The 17,379-nt window shown below is 37.4% G+C and overlaps 1 protein-coding gene and 1 long non-coding RNA gene across 9 annotated transcripts; both read left to right on the forward strand.

Annotated features, from left to right (window-relative positions):
* The first annotated feature begins 2,600 nt into the window (after positions 1–2,600).
* LOC148253424 (uncharacterized) lies at positions 2,601–12,028 on the forward strand. Of its 2 annotated transcripts, XR_015821634.1 has the most exons (3): positions 2,601–3,967; positions 6,184–6,674; positions 6,799–12,028. It is a non-coding gene; the product is annotated as an uncharacterized LOC148253424 (long non-coding RNA). The 2 variants fall into 2 exon arrangements; XR_015821633.1 differs by having other exon boundaries at positions 6,184–12,028.
* Positions 12,029–13,002: 974 nt separating this feature from the next.
* LOC110825290 (Plastid-lipid associated protein PAP / fibrillin family protein) lies at positions 13,003–14,859 on the forward strand. Of its 7 annotated transcripts, none has more exons than XM_022055735.2 (7): positions 13,004–13,302; positions 13,414–13,529; positions 13,680–13,802; positions 14,090–14,188; positions 14,280–14,324; positions 14,455–14,528; positions 14,611–14,859. In XM_022055735.2, the coding sequence occupies exons 1-7, from the start codon at positions 13,068–13,070 to the stop codon at positions 14,636–14,638; spliced, it is 720 nt and encodes a 239-aa protein (XP_021911427.1). In that variant the 5' UTR covers positions 13,004–13,067; the 3' UTR covers positions 14,639–14,859. The 7 variants fall into 7 exon arrangements, with proteins under 7 accessions (XP_088062339.1, XP_021911430.1, XP_088062340.1 ...); XM_022055734.2 differs by having other exon boundaries at positions 13,005–13,302; positions 14,639–14,859; XM_088206213.1 differs by having other exon boundaries at positions 13,003–13,302; positions 14,090–14,324.
* The last annotated feature ends 2,520 nt before the right edge of the window (positions 14,860–17,379 follow it).

The raw sequence follows: 17,379 nt of genomic DNA on the forward strand, positions 1-17,379 counted from the left end.
ATGGGTACAAAACTGACCGAAATCGTTTGAAACTGGTCAAAAATAGCCAACCTGAGGCAAACCACCACTGCAGGCAGCGGTGCCGTCACTGGAGCATAGTGGAGTCGTCGTGCCGAAATGTCAGAATTGGCAAAAAGGGGTTCCTAACACTGATTTTGGATTTTTTGGGGCATTTTTAGGTACTTGAAGCGTGTTTTAATCATCGAAGAAAAATCAAAGAACCCGGAGACCGCTAGTAGGCGCAGCTGAAAGTTTAACATTTCAGACGTCAATTTGAGTAAGAATCCCTCACCCTATTTTTTTTTATGAAATTTAAGTTTAATTATAAATAATATGGTATTTTGTACAATTTAAAAAATCTCGATAATTAATCACAGGTTATTAATGGAGCCGAAACCGATTATTATTCACTGTTTATCCTATTTGATTAATTTTACAGTTTTTAATGCATGATAATATGCTGGAGTTGGTAAGATGATTTAGTTGTGTTTTCTTGATGCATGTATTGTTTGTTTTGCGTGGTTTATAGTTAAATTGTGAAACCAAAAATTAAATATAAACGAAAAATTATTTGATTAAGTGAGTGAATGAATGGTGACCTTACTGGATATCTTAGAAGATAGTGGATAGACCGAGTACATAGAGAACCCCACCATAAATGTTACCTTATACCGGATGGGGTATGGAGGATTGGTACTTTGGCACTCATATCGGACGGGTATGGGGACAGTCCGTTTCACCCTCATACCGGACGAGGTATTGATGGATGGTATTTTCGGCGCTCATACCAAACGGGGTATGGGGACGGCCGGTTAATTGAAAATGTTGAATTATGTTTCATGTATAGTGAAAACATACATCCCTATGAACCCCCATGGATACCGGTAGGCAGGTAAAAAGAAAAAGTTGTTGTTTTTGGTTAATTGTATATGAGATTGTTTGTGCCATTGCCTCTCTAAGTCAGTTTTTGAAAATTTCGCTACGGTAAGTGTACAATAAATGATTTTACTTATGATAAATGAATTTACTTAAAATAAGAGTTCCATTAGTTATTTTTATGATTTCTACCAACATTCATTTCTGTGTCGGTGAGTAGCGTGATATTCTTACTTGGGTAATGTAGCTCACTCTTTCATTAACCATTTCAGATCAAGAGAACCAAGATCCAAAGCCCGATCCATAAGAGGATTATGAGTAGGACGTTCAATTTGTTCATTTTTTATTTATTTCTTTGATTATTAGTTGTTCTTTTAGAAGGATTATTCCCATGGCCCTATTGGGTATCCGGAATTATTGTGTAAGGAATGTAAACCCTAATTTATTATTTTGCTTATGCATTCAATTCATAATTTATTTCATTTCAAGTTCACGAACTATTACATGTAAAATTAGAAATTAATATGCAAATGGAAAATTGATTGGTCATGTGAATTAATGAATGATAGTCTTATTAGAATCCTGAGAGATGGTGGACAGACCGAGTACATAGGGAGCCCTACCGTGAACGTTGTCTCATACCGACTGGAGTATCGAGAAATGGTATTTTTGGTACTCATACAAGAAGGGGTATGGGGACGACCTGATTTACCTTTATATCGGACGGGGTATTGAGAGATAGTATTTTTAGCACTAATATCGGACGAGATATGGGGATGGCCGGTTAGTTGACAATGTTGGATATTGGGTGATGCATAGTGGGACCTCCAAAGATACCAGTAGACAAATAAAAAGGAAAAGTTGTTGTTCTTGCTCACTTGAATATGTGATTAGAATATCATTTGAGTTATTATTTATATAAGTCGATTTTAGAAATCTCACAATGGTAAATATATGCAATAAATAGTTTTCCTTGCGATAAATGAATTTACTTAAATCTAGAGCTCAATTGGTTGTTTTTATAATTTTTACCAACTTTCAGTTTCTGTATCGGTGAGTAGTGTGATATTATTACTGGGTTAGTGTAGCTCACTATTTTATTAACTATTTCATATCATTTGAGTTACTATTTTATTAACTATTATATATGGTTAATAATAGGACAATATACTATAAATAAATAAATAATTAGTTAATTAGGGGAAGTAACTTGTACAGGTTAAATTAAGAATACTTGAGAAAAGTAGGAAAACAAAATTGTAAATTTAAAAGACCAAGATGAAAAAGGAACCTGCAGGTTGGGGTAAGATCACAAATTTCACAAATTTTGACATCTCAGCAGCTGAGACGTCCTGAGGGGCCAACCAGGGGAGGACATGCGGCAAACCATATAAATATCTTGTTGGATGCATTTGATCGTGCCACGCGTACATCGCGTGGCAGATCGAATGGCAGAGAAGGAATACGTAGATCTGAACGGCTCGGATCGTCCCATTTCAATCAACGGCCACGATTAACTCGTGGCCACTAGCAAAGGAGGTCGGATTTCAAAAAAAAAAAAAAGAGGGAAGAAAAAAAAAAAGAGAGAACCATAGCTGCAAAGTGAAAGAGACAGAAGAAGAGAGAGGGGAAGTGTAGCTGAGAGGCTAAAGCAGAGGGTGCATTGCAAGAGGCTCCATCCGTATAGGACCACTGAGCGCAGGGAGAAAGTAAGATCAATTTACTCTTAAAACCCGAATCTGAAATGAATGTTGATAAATTTTCCTATATCGCAAATTTCCAAGTTATTACGAGCCTCTTCATGTCTGTTTCGTATGATTTTGATGTAATGGTAGAATAACTCCGATGTAGTAATATAGTCATGAAGTTAAAGGAAATGGTGGATGAGATGTAGAGATCCTCGATCTGGTAGGGGAACGAAGGAATTCGGGCGTCAAGGACGGGGATAACAGAAGTAAATCCATGTCGAGGTGAGACACATTTAGATGTGGAGTAAATCTGGAAGTAAGGAGTAAACCTGAGTTGAAATTATGCAAATCAGTGAGAAACAAGATAGGAGACCTCACCGGGAAATTAGGAGATTTAGTGAAATACACGGGGAAATGGTTGAGGCGAATAAGGATTTACACAGTAGTAGAGATGAACAGAGAGCAGAATAGAACAGGTAGTTACGGTGAGGATCGGGAAATAGAGAAGAGGAGGATAAACAAAAACAAAAAATTATGATAAATGCTAGCATGTACAGAGCATTACAGAGCGGGAGAAGGGTGAGAGAAATAAGCAAATATGGACATGAAGGCTGAAAATAACATACTATAAAAATAATACGTATTGGCATACTGGTGGTGTAAATGAGCTCAATGGGCCCATTCTTGAGGCCGTGGAACCGTTTCTGGTATGAGATCAGCTGTGAGTACATAATAGTGCTCTGAATTCTTGTGGTGTAATTGGTTGCTTGTGCATGTGTGTGTGGAGCGTAGAAAAAAATGTTGCATATAATTTTGTAGATTGTATGTGTGCTGCATTTTGTTTATGAGTATGGGTAGGTGGAACCGAATGATGGGGTTCCGAATGGAATAAAATGTGTATGGATATATAAATATATATATATATATATATGTGAGGTGAATGATATGTGATAAAAGAAAATGGGTGAGAGGAGCTGGCCGGGAAGAGTGTAATCGGAAAGGGAAGGAAGAGTCAGCTAAAATGGAAAGGGAGAGACACAAACCTGACGGGTTCACCTGAGTTTGCAGGGGAAGAGGAGTGGACAGAAAAGCTAAAAAAAAGGGTGGAACTGAGAGAGAGAGAGAGCAGATGCACTGGGACTGTAGAGAGGATCCAGAAAGAGAAAAAAAAAGGTGATGATGAGGGAACTGTGAGAGAGGAGAGTGGGAGTAAAATGCTTACCCGAGGAACATGTGGTTGGAAACAGAGGAGAAATAGAGAGAGGCAACCAGATAGGGAACTATATTTTGAGGGGAGAGGGGAATAGAAATGTTACAAGAGAGAAAAGCGAAACAGAAAATTTCTGAGAGATTTTGGGAGCCAAGAGTTGCTGTGTGAACCGGTATACAGGATAAAATGAGAGGTTGTGTAACGGTCTCGGAAATTTGAAATGAAATGTATATTAAAAATATCAAATGCGGAAGCGAAGTCAAAAAATTCGATTAACATCCCTTACACTAAAACCAAAAACGTGCTCACAAAATATAAAAGATCAAACTACCTAAAGGAGAAACTCGAAAGTAAAAGCTACGAATGTGACTATGGAGTCTTTAGGCGTCCCCTTCGTCGTCCTCATGCGGAACGGGCTCGGGAACAATGTCTTCCTGATATGAAATGATTAAATAAGGAATGAGCTACACTAGCCAAGTAAAGACATCACGATATCTCACCGTCACGGAGGTAAAGGTGGGTAGAAAACACAAAAAGACCAATGGAGCATAATTTACAACAAATTCTTTTATCAATAATAAATCCTTCACCATCCACTTACCTCGGTGAAATTCATAAAACAGTATACGAAAGCAATAACATTATCATCATCATGAAATCATATATAAACTGTATAACATAATACTTATCGAGCCTTTTGTAATTCAATCGTTACACAACATATTTTCCTCATTTACCAGCCTACTAGTATCCATGGGGATCCATAGGGGTCCTGCTACCCGTTAACCCTTAACACTTGAAAAACAGATTTCAGGGCCGTCCCCATATCCCGTCCGGTATGGGCGCCAAACCTATAAACCTCATTACCCCGTCCGGTATGAGGGTGAAACGGGCCGTCCCTATACCCCGTCCGGTATGGGCGCCAAAACACATAAGATCTCCATACCCCGTCCGGTATGGGAGACCATAATCTCGGTAGGGTTCCCTACGGACCCGGTCCGTCCATCATCTCCCAGGATATCTAGTCAGACTGACCATATTATACAATTACCCATTTACATAATCTTTCATTCTCTTTTTCCTCAGTCAGCATCATTAATCCACATACAAACAAGCAAAACAGTAATTTATGCCAAACAGACAACATACAGCATCAATATCCCAGTCATTCAATCCATAATCAATAAAACAGTAAAATATGCACACGAAACTATAAAATGAAAACATCAAACCTCATACTGCATTTAAAACTGTAAAATAGGCCAAATAACAGTTAACCGACAAACACTCTAGACTCGGGCTCCATTAGCGACCTTAAATAATTTCACACATCAATTGATTCATGAAATACCGTTTTATCATTTATTGAACTTTAATACCGTGATAGGAAATAGGGTGAGGGGTCCTTACTTGTTTCGGGGTCCGAACACGGCTTCACAGTGCACCTACAGGCTGTCCTTAATTTTCCCTGAATTTTTTCCCGGGGAACTGAAACGCACTACTGCTACTTGCACGTGTTCCAAAAAAATCCCAAATTAGGCTCAGGGCCCCTTTTTGGCCAATATCGCAATTCCGGCACGGCGGCTCCGCCGTACTCCGGCGACGGCGCCGCCGCTTGCGGCGGCGATTCGCCTCGGTTTGGCCGTTTTCGGCCGTTTCTGGCCGAATTTGGCCACACTTGCATCGGTTTTTGCGATAAAACAACCCTCGGGCCCTCGGGGGGCCAAAAAATTACGGAAAATCGAAGCTTACCGGCGGCGGTGCTCTCGGGTGCGGCGGCTCTCCAGTGAAGTTCGTGTTTTGGTGATTCAGCTCCGATCAACCTGTAGAGAAAAGAATGGTGATCACGGTGATATAAAAATTGCATCAAACGGAGGCCGGAAAGGGCCTCATCGGAGGCAAAAACCGAGAAGGGGCGCGGCGGCGCCGCTGGGTTTCGGCCGTGTTTTCTAGCCGTTTGGCCGGGATTTTAGCTCCGATTTGGCCACAGGGAAAATCAGCGTGAAAAAACGAGTCGAGGGTTGAAATTTACCTCGATCGGCGGTCAGAAATCTCCCTGGTGCGGCGGCGGGTGGCGGCGGCCGGCGTCTCCGGCGTCTGGTTCGTCTTCTCCGGCGAGGGCAGGCGGCTAGGGTTTTTGTGGTCTGGTGTGGGGGTTCTATTTATACCATTTTGCCTTTTGATCTCAGCCGTCCATTTTGTTTTAATCTGGGCCGTCCGTACGCACGCTTGATCTGGACCGTCCGATCGCGCGTACGTGGATCGCTAACGTGGCCCGTCTCCGTTCGACGTGGTTTTGCCACGTGGCAGGTCCTGGTTGGCCGGGACTGCTGACTGGGTCTGCTGACATGGCTGCTGACGTGGCTTTTTTTTTTTTTTTTTCCTTCTTCAAATTCCCGGGCGTTACAGGTTGAATGCAGGAAAAATTTTTAGGCGGTGAGAAAGAAAAGAGAATCTAATAGAAAAATTGATAGAGAGTAGGCAGAGCAAAATAGACTTAAGAAATATTTTTATTGCCTACATATGTTTGCAGCTTACACAATATATATAGCCATCAGCAATGGCACCATAACAGAAGAAACAAAAATAAAACAGAATGCAGGGCACAGGGGCACCATAACAGAAGAAAACAAAAATGCGGGAAAACATACAGAGGCAGGAAAACATAATGCAGGAAAACGTACCAGTGCTGGTACGTGGGCAGCGGACAAAAGAAAAAAGGAATAAAAAACGGTTACAATTTAAATATATTAATTATTCTTAATACTCCCCCTCAAGATGGAAGGTACAGATTTATTGTGCCCATCTTGCTCAGTAAATTGGCGAATTGTGCAGGATGAAGGGCCTTTGTCATTAAATATGCCAGTTAATTTCGAGTGGATATGTGCATCGTCTTCACGGTACCATCTTGAATCTTCTCACGAACAAAATAACAATCAAGTTCAATGTGTTTTGTTCTTTCATGATACATTGGATTTGAAGCAATATGTAGAACAGCTTGATTATCACGGTAAAGTAATGCAGGGCCTTGGTGTTGAACTTTTAAGTCACGCAACAGCTTCAGAGTCCAAATAATTTCGCAAGTAGTGTTGGCCATGAAGCGATATTCGGCTTCGGCAGATGACCGAGAAATGACTTGTTGTTTCTTTAATTTCCATGAGACTAATGAAGACCCAAAGAAAAACACAAAAACCAGTGAGGGATCTTCTAGTATCCGGACATGTCCCCCAATCAGCATCAGAAAAGGCCTTAATCTGAATGGCAGATGATGAAGGAAAGAAAAGACCTTGTCAGGGGTTCTCTTGATGTACTGGAGAATCCGTAAGGCGGCTTGGAGGTGACTGGTTCTAGGAGTAGCCAGAAATTGACTCAATCTATTGACAGAGTAGCATATGTCAGGGCGAGAGATGGTTAAATACAACAGTTTTCCAATTAGTCGTCGATAGCTGGTGATATCACTCAGGAGCTCGCCATCATCTTTATATATTTTGATATTAGGATCCATAGGAATAAATGAGGGTTTACAACCAAGATATTCAGTCTCAGTTAAGAGATCCAATGCATATTTCCTTTGGCACAAAGTGATTCCTGTGTCATTTCTTGCAATTTCAAGTCCAAGAAAATATCGGAGAGTTCCCAAATCTTTCATTTTAAATTTTTGTTTGAGTGTACCTTTGAGTTCTTCGACAGCTTGATCGTCATTACTGGCAATAGCAATGTCATCGACATAAACCAACAATGCTAAGAAGGTTTCACCTTGTTGTCTGACAAAATAGGGAATGGTCACATTGTGACTGATAGAAGCTTTCTTGAAGTAATGTTCGTGAAAACTTATGAAACCACTGTCGGGAAGCTTGTTTCAACCCATAGATTGACTTGTGGAGGTGGCAAACAGGTTGATGTGGAAAAGTCTCCCCCTCACGAGGAGAATAGCCTGGAAGAATAGTCATATAAATTTCTTCGTGAAGGTCACCATGTAGAAAGGCGTTGGTGACGTCCAATTGAGTCAGGTGCCAACCATGGATACCAGCAAGTGAAAGCAAAATATTGACAGTAACCAATTTAGCAACAGGAGAAAAAGTGTCAAGAAAATCGATGCCAAATTGTTGTGTGTAGCCCTTAGCAACCAGACGAGCTTTGTATCTTTCTATGGTCCCATCAGCTTGATATTTAATTTTGTAAACCCACTTGCAGTCAATAGGTTTCTTTCTAGGAGGGAGGGAAACAATGGACCAAGTGTTATTATTGTCCTCTAAGGCACGCAACTCCACATTCATAGCATTCATCCAAACATTGGATTGGTTAGCTTCATGAAAGTTGGTAGGCTCAGTGTGGGAGGAAATGGCCCAAATAAAGTTGTGATATTGGGAGGTAAGTTTGGTATGAGTAAGGAACGAAGAAATAGGATAGAGTGCACGGGTATCTGTATGGTAGCAGTGATAGTCAGACAAATAAGAGGGTGGTCGTGTTGTACGTAGTGGGCGAGATGAGCGTGTTTGGGAGGATTCACGTTGTGAGCAAATAGTTGTATCAAGACAATCTGAGGATTGTGTAGATATATGGACAGGAACCGGTAAAACACGATCGTGAAAGAAATCATTGTGAATGGGATCAGGTAATTGAGAGGAAAAAAATGGGAAGATATGTTCATGAAAAATGACGTTACGTGAGATAAAAATTTGGTTGCTCTCGATGTCGAGAAGTTTATATCCTTTGTAGCCTGAAGGATAACCGAGAAAGATACAAGCTCTGGAACGAGGTGAAAATTTGTGGCGATGACTATCAAGAGTTGAGCAGTAACATAGACAACCAAAGGTACGCAAGTGATCATAGGAAGGTTTTTTTTTTTGAGTTAACAGTTCGAATGGAGTTTTATTTGATAACAAGGGGGACGGTGTACGGTTAATTAGGTAAACAGCGGTCAAGATGCAATCGCCCCAATACACAAGGGGAATATGGGATTGAAACAGCAAAGCACGAACTACATTTAAAATGTGTTGATGTTTACGTTCAACGACAGAGTTTTGTTGGGGAGTCTCAACACAAGAATGGTAAGAAACAATGCCCTTCGATTTGAAAAAAGAATGAAAATTCAGCTCGTGCGCATTGTCAGATCGCATAGATTTAATAAAAATATTATATTGTGTAAGTATAAGAGTATAAAATTCAGGGAGAATAGTAAGAACGTCAGACTTTTGACGAAGGAGATACACCCAAGTAGTTCTAGTGCAATCATCAACTATTGTGAGAAAATATTTGTATCCTTCGACAGTGGGTGGAGAGAAGGGTCCCCAAATGTCAATGTAGATTAGATCAAATGGATTATCAGATAATCTATTGTTAGAAGCGAAAGATAATTTACGTTGTTTAGCTAAATGACAAATCTTACAATGAGAAATATTCGAAGTTTGTAAGGAGTCATTAATATACTGAAGTTTTACATTGGAAGGATGACCCAATCTAAAGTGCCATAGGCTACTTTTAGAGTGAGTGGAAACATGATGAACAGTAGGAAAAAGAAAACATCTGGTAGTTAAGTAGTAGAGGTTGCCAATGCATCTACCCTTCCCAATCAACAAGCCCCGAGTGCGGTCCTGAATGACACAAGAATAAAGAGAAAAATCAATTGTGCAGTTGTGGGTGGTGGTCAACATGCTGACACTGACAAGGTTAAAAGAAAAATGAGGAACAAAGAGAACATCATGTAGAGTTAGGGTGTCGGTGAGTGGTGTACTTCCAACTTGATTGACTATCACTGAACTACCATTTGGTAAAGTGACTGGAATGGGATGCACAGTTCTAAGGTTTGTGAAAAATGTGGGTGTACAACAAATATGATGTGTGGCTCCAGAGTCAATGATCCAGTATTCAGAGGTAAGTGTGTGTGTGAAGTTAGAAAGACAAAAGGGTGTGTAGGATATACCTGCCGCGTGAGGGTCAAGGGTGGTATGACTTGTGGAGAGAGATAGAGTGTCAGGCATGATGGCGGTGTTGGGTTGGTGGAGGCGTGCACTTAGGTGAGCAATAATGTTCTGAATTTGCGATGTGCTTAAGTTATCGACAGAAGCAGCGGGATGAGATCCCGGTAAGCAGTTGTCGAGAGAGTCGGAAAAATTCTGCACTTGTCTTGTGGTCGGGTGCATGCCCGAGGAGGATGAAACTTCATGGGCCAAGGTGTGGTTGGCTGAAAAGAACCCGGGCTTGGATTGAGGGCCAGGCGGGTTGAAAAAATTGGTTCCATGAGTGGGCCAAGAGATAGCTGGTGGGTTACGGGCTTGGGCCCGTGTTTGGGCAGACCCCTCATCAAAGACAGCTAGAGCATTGTGGGTCTGTTTTTGGGCCTGCGCAGTTTCATCATTAAAACGTGTTTTGGGCTTGGGCTTGAGGCCCGGTGGGTATCCATGTAGGCGATAACATCTGTCCACAGTGTGGCCCACAAGCCCACAGTGTGAACAGATGGGTCTCCTTCTTCCTTGAGTTAGGGCAACAGAGGGTGCGGAACCGTGACCTGTTTCTGCATGTGAGTCGAGCCCGATTGCACGGTGTCGTTCCTCCTGCACCACCAGCGAGAAGACTTTCAAAATGGATGGAGAGCATTCCATCATCAAAATTTGGGCTCTAACAGCAGCATAGGAAGGATTTAATCCCATTAAGAAAGTCATTATAAACTCTTGTTCCTGATAATCGTTTCACGCCTTCATGTTTCCGCAGTGACAGCTTGGAGCTGGTTGGAAGGTTTTGAGTTCATTCCAGATTGTTTTTATTCGTGTGTAGTATGTGTTGATGCTGAGTGATCCTTGAGTAAGCTTGTTCATGCTCTGCTTCAGTTGATAAATACGAGGTGCATTACTCTGCTGATAACGGAGCTGTAAATCGGTCCAGATGGATTGTGCACTTTCATCATATAACAAGCTGTCAGCTATCTCCTTGGTGACAGCATTCAACAACCAAGAAACCACCATACTATTACAACGTAACCAAGCTGTGGCGTGGGGGCGGTGCTGCTTGGTTGGTCATGGATTCCGTCTATGAATCCCAACTTATTTTTAGCCGTTAGTGCTATCCTGATTGCTCTCTCCCAAGTGTTGTTGTTGTTCCCGTTGAGAAGATTGGATACAAAACTAAACCGGGGTGGTCAGCATTGTGAAGGAAGAATGGATTTTGGAGGTCATCAGACTGATCTCTAGTCATTGGAGATCAAGTGTTTTGTAGCTCAACTACTGAGCAGAAAAAATGTTGATTGAAGGTTTTATGGCTCTGATACCATAATAGAAAAATTGACAGAGAGGAGGCAGAACAAAATGGACTTAAGAAATATTTTTATTGCCTACATATATTTGCAGCTTACACAATATATATAGCCATCAGCAATGGTACCATAACAGAAGAAACAAAAATAAAACAGAATGCAGGGCACAGGGGCACCATAACAAAAGAAAACAAAAATGCAGGAAAACATACAGAGGCAGGAAAACATAATGCAGGAAAACGTACCAGTGCTGGTACGTGAGCAGCGGACAAAAGAAAAAAGGAATAAAAAATGGTTACAATTTAAATACATTAATTATTCTTAATAGAATCTGCAAGGCAGAGGGAAAGAAAAAAAAGGTAAAATTCACAACGAAATAAATTACAGACTTGAGTGTGAGCTGGGAGTTGCAGAGTGAAATTTTTCTTGATGCAAAGATAACCAATTGAAAAAAGAGTAAGGGCTGAACAAAAAAAAATATAATAATCCGGAAAGGTCTGGGTGGCGGTAAGTGCTTGAGGAAAAAGGGGAGCTTATTTGCATTTATTTCAGTTCCATTGGTTTGAGTTTAAATTGGTTTTACTGGGCCGTATAGTTCATTCTTTTATTATATTACAGAAACGATTAAGCAGGACCCGATTCAAGAGCTTCCAGAGTCTGACCATGAGCCGGAACGCGTACAGATTTATCATAGAGTTTTGGAGGATAGATAACTGGTTGAATTCTTTTTAGTTTTGGAGGATAGATAATTGGTTGAATTCTTTTTCTGTTTTGTTGTAGATATTGCATATCAGATGAGATTAACTACTGTAATGGAGTAAACTTGGTATAGATTAGTTGAGAGGCATAGGTTGTTATGAGAATACATGGTTAGAGTGATTAGATGAACTAAGTAGTAGGTCTATAATGTGTTATTTTCCTGAAATGAGATTTGTTACAGCGGAAAACTCTTGTTAATGTTGGGATGTAAATCGTCGATATAAAATAAATGATTGAATGCATTAATATTGTGACGTTGTGAAAAAATGCGGGTCATTACAAGAGCTGTCTGACGGCTTTCATTAGATTACGTTTCCACTCGCTCTTCACCGGGCATTGCAACTCATCTCCTTCGCTCTCCTTCAACACTCGCTACAATTAGGAGGCTCTGATTTTTGTCCTCTGAGGCAATCGCTGCAAGGTATCTCCGGCGAAAAGCTCCTCGGCATCTTCGAGCTGGTAATCCCTCTCAATCGATTCTTGGTTTCGTTTGGATTTTGAAGCTTTGGAGAAGTGATTCAAGAAAAATCTAGCTGTGGATTTAATAAATAATAACTTTATTAATAATAAATATGGTTATATTTTATGCACTGTGTACAAATGAAACAATCCTACATCAGCCATGGTTGATTCCCAATATTTGTTCTTTTTCTTTTCTAAAAGAAAACTTTAAATTATTGATTTATTCCTGAACTATTTATATTGTAACCAGTCCTAAATTATTTTATTTAATTTATCAATTTAAAAATTATTTTAAAATGTGATTCTTATGCTAAATTTTTTATAAAAATACTAAATTTTTTTATATATTATTTGAATAAGTAAAAGAGAATTCTAAAAATATAATATTTTTATTTAATATTTAGAATTTATTCCGAAAATAAAAATAGATTCTTTCTATTTTAATGTCTATTATTGAGAGTTGTACTTCACAGATAAAGTGAATAATTTTTTAGTTTCATTAAAAAAATGAACGAAACAAAAAATTTCTTTTTTTATTTAATTTTCAGATTTATATTAAAATATTCGTAGTAGGAGAAGAAATAATTTGTACTTTTATTTAATATAAAAAATATTGTCCTTTTTTTATATAGCTAGGGTTGCATTATCCTTTATCTCTGTTTCCTGGAAACTCTCAGCCACATGTATAATAAACTCATCCTGACCGACTTATATCAATTTATTAGTGAATTACACTGAATAATAATAAAAATAAATAAGTAAATAAATAAATAAATAAAACTCAAACACAAGGCAGATAAAGACTGTTGTTCTGATAGGATTGATGGCCACTAAACTTGTAAACCCACCTATTCTTCCAACACCCAGATTCACAAAACTGATAAAAACTGATCACAGAATCATACAGTTTTTTACCAGGCTTACAAGATATGAGGACTCAGCTCTTGGCTTTAGACCCAGTTATATTATCTCCAGAGTTGCAGAACAAAACTCAGGCTTATTTGAGGATGATGCAACAAGGACCAAGGTCAAAACACAGCTTTACCAAGCAGTCAAAGGTATATATATATATATATATATATATATATAAATGTGTGCTTTGCCTATAAAACCTTGTTTAGATAAATGAAGATGGAGAATGACATATGTTGGTTTTGTTTCTAATTAAGGGATGAACAGAGGGATATATGGAGTGCCATCTGCAAGGAAATCTGAGATTGAACGTCTGGTGCAGCTTTTAGAGTCTCAAAACCCAACTCCACATCCTACTCTCAATCTACACAAGGTGCAATATAACTATTCATTAGTATCAAACCTTTGAGATATGCATACATTGTGAGGTATAATATGTGCTACCAATACAATTGTTCATTTGAATGGGTAATTTCTTTTTTGTCTGTATTGTAAATAGTTGTTATGTTTGTAAAAATGGAAGGTAAGTGGTTGGTGGAAGCTGGTTTATAGTACAATTACAATATTGGGATCTAAGAGAACAAAACTGGGATTGAGAGATTTCATCACTTTAGGAGATTTTCTGCAGAACATTGATGTTGCTCAGGTACATATCTCACATGATATATCACTAAATCTACTATAGATTTTTAAGATTTATGTGTTTATTTATAAATTTAGATAAGTTATTTGCTAATAAAGAGAATGACATTGAAAACGTGATTTTTAAACTGTTGTTTTAGCGTTTTTTCAAAGACAAATTTTGAACTTCTATGTATTTTTGTTAATAAACATATGCATATATTTAAAAAGAAAAACTATTTTTATGTTTAAATTTTTTATTTTTGGTTTATAAATTAACTTATAAATTTGTCATTGCTAAAAAATATGGAGGGAAAAGCAGTCAACGTGATCAAGTTCAATGTTAGGGGGTTGAACTTGTTAAATGGTCAACTCACAATTGAAGCCTCCTTCAAGCCTGCATCCAAATCAGTTAAGTTTTTCTTACTTAAATATTTTTTCTCTTTTTTTCTCCATCTGATCACTTTAATAATAAATAAACAATCAACTAATTATTCTACAGAGAGTGGACATAAATTACGAGAAATCAACTATCACTCCGGAGCAGGTACACCACAAATACTCAATCAAGTCTAATATATACATATATATATATATATATATATATATTTATGTAATATTAGTATAATTTTGACATGCACAAAATAATTTGATTATATGGGTTTGCAAAACAACAGCTAATGAACATGTTCAAGAAAAATTATGATCTCCTTCTTGGCATCTTCAACCCAGATGGGTGGCTGGAGATATCGTATCCTATTATTCTTTTTCTTTTTTAAAAACACTAATTTATTTATGTATTTATTTATATAGGTTTCCCTTAAAATAAATAGTATGAGTTCCTTAAACTGGGTATGTTAGATACGTGGATGATACCATGAGGATCGGAAGGGATGACAAAGGGAATATATTCATATTAGAGAGATCAGAATAAAATTAATTCATCCTTAATTTTCCTTCGTAACCATAAATTTTAGTTACTTTCCACTGAAATTTCTGCATAAAAAAACTGTTGTATTATTTCATTAATATGTATTTCATATGTTGTTCACAAAATAAAAAGTTTTTAGTTTAATAATTAATTAATTTATTTTTTTTAATAATAATAACTTTCTTGGATTAACTTTCTTACAGTATAAATACTTAATTGCATTATTTTTTATCAACTTAAGTTTTTAAGAAGCCGGTTCAGGTTCAGTTTATCATTTAATATAATATCAGAGGTAGATGTCTACTTAAATATAATATTCCAATTCTTATTTCTATTAAAAATTAATTTTGTACAAGACCTTCTTGCCTGTACTTGATCATACTTTCAAGTTGATGGACATATATGTAAGGATATGTTTTAGATTGAAATATTTTATAGGAATGTATAATAGGCAACCTTTCCAATTTACATCCACACATATTTACAATCGCCTTGGTAAAACATGTAATATTTTATATGAGCACATTCTTTAAATATAGCGCTAAACAAGAGCATATTTCTATCTACAAACACAATAAAAGAAACTGGAGCCTAAATAGAATTGAAAATCAATCTCATGGAGGACTCATCATGTGAGTTTGGTTTTGACAAGAAAAATCCTCCCAAGTATGTGCTTGACCTCTTAACTATACATTTACTAATTTAATTTATTAGAGGCATGATCACAAGGAAACTTAATTATGTTCTCATTAGATTTAGTTGGAAACTAAATTAATTAGCCTTTCTTTCCATGTGAATTTGACCATAATAACTCATTTTCTCTCCTTAGAAGACTCTTAGGAGCATCTTGAAAGATGATCTATAATTCATACATGGACCTTTAATAGTCTTCGCCATTAGGACCTGTCTAGTTAATTAAATAACCAATAATTCAATTAATCAAAATTCTACTTTGACTAAGTTATTGGACTTACTAATTAAGTCCTTATACAAATTCATTTGTCCTTTAATTTAATCAAATCTCCTATAAATATGCAAGACTTAGTAAATCCAACATAAGTATTTAACTATTAACTCATTATATGAATAATTTAAATTGCCCTAGGTCTAACTAATGTCCAAATCTAACTAATTAAACTCTTTGTTATTATATTAGATCACAAGCTTCTATACGCCCAATTCTATTTAATTAAAACTTAATAATATTTTCCATCTTTATGATTATTTAATTTCATTAAGCAATTTTAGCTTATAATAAAGACTTGTAGCGGATCAATGAAGATCCTTGTCAAGATTCACTAAAGATTAAATTAAGATTCGTCTAGATTTAATGAGGAGCAAGGAAACATTGAAAAAAAGGTGTTATGATATAATTTGAGGGTTTTAAATCGAACTGTAGCCAATAAAGTTAGTAAACTATAAAGATTTATACATAATTTGAAATAAGCCTCTCTTAGTGAGAATATTCATTTTGATGATGATGATGTGATCCTAAACACAAGAAGACATTTCCTGGACACCTAAGAAGAGCAAGCTCGCGAGCAAGCCCATTCTTGCAAAGTTGCTCACAAGATACACATGGCAGGAGAACCCTGTGCGGGTGGAAGTAGCCCACATGAACTTCTACATGCGCAAGGCAGAAACACGCATGCAGACAGTGCACACACACACAAAAGTAGCAAAATTTAGGAAAATTCCCAAAGGTTGGGGGGTTTTTCTTGTGGAAAAGGGGAATCCTACTCCCACCCTTTTTATTTCCTAATCTGTCTCAAGTTCACGAACAACCCAAAATCATTCAAGAAGATGGGCTTAGAGATTTATGAAAGCGGATCTAATGCCTTTAGAATAGTCACAAGAAACCGAGTTAAGAAACTTGAATAAACTTTTAATATTTTGGCCCAAGAGTGAATAAGTGAAGAATTGATTTTAGAGGCCAAGAAATTGAAAGAAAAGGCCCAAACTTCATGGGCAATCCAGGGGCAAGGCATCCGTGCATGTGAATGTCCTATCTCACATGTGCGAGCAATGCAAGGAGCCTGCTCCTTCAGGACTCCTTGAGACGTGAGGAATCCTCCTCACTTGTGACTTTTTGTCCTTTAAATATGATTGGAGAGTCTTTTTAGGCATTTATGTTGAGGCAAAAAAAAAGACAAACATCAGAAGAAGTTGAGAAGAAGAATCCCAAAGCAATTTAATCCTGTATGCAAGCCAACCCGAGAGGAAGAGTTCCTGCCCAAGCAAAGGATTCCAACCCATAGGAGTTCCTGCCCTTTCCTGAGCAACCCGCACGGATCAGCTAGCCCGGCCCATCCGATTTACCCAAAACCGGCCGACCCTTCTCCTTTATAATTATTTAATTTATTTTATTATTTTAAAATTTTAAAAGGCTTTTGGGACCTATTTTTTAGTTACCCATGTTTTAAATTAAAATGTCACATGCTAAATTAATTTCCACATGTATTTTACATGTAATTCAAATGGGATAAATATTAGATTATTTTAATTATTATTTTATTGTAAGTCTATCTTTTAAAATTTTTTAATTAATTTATTTAGGATAGAATAATTATTTTATTATATAATTATCATAGAGTTAGATAGAATTTTATTTAGAATATTATTTTATTAATTTATTTTAAGAATTTGTACTCATATAGATTGCTCGAGAAAG

The sequence above is a fragment of the Carica papaya genome, chromosome 6 (genome assembly GCF_054855325.1).
Source record: "Carica papaya isolate Zhongbai chromosome 6, ASM5485532v1, whole genome shotgun sequence".
In the NCBI taxonomy this organism is placed as follows: domain Eukaryota; kingdom Viridiplantae; phylum Streptophyta; class Magnoliopsida; order Brassicales; family Caricaceae; genus Carica; species Carica papaya.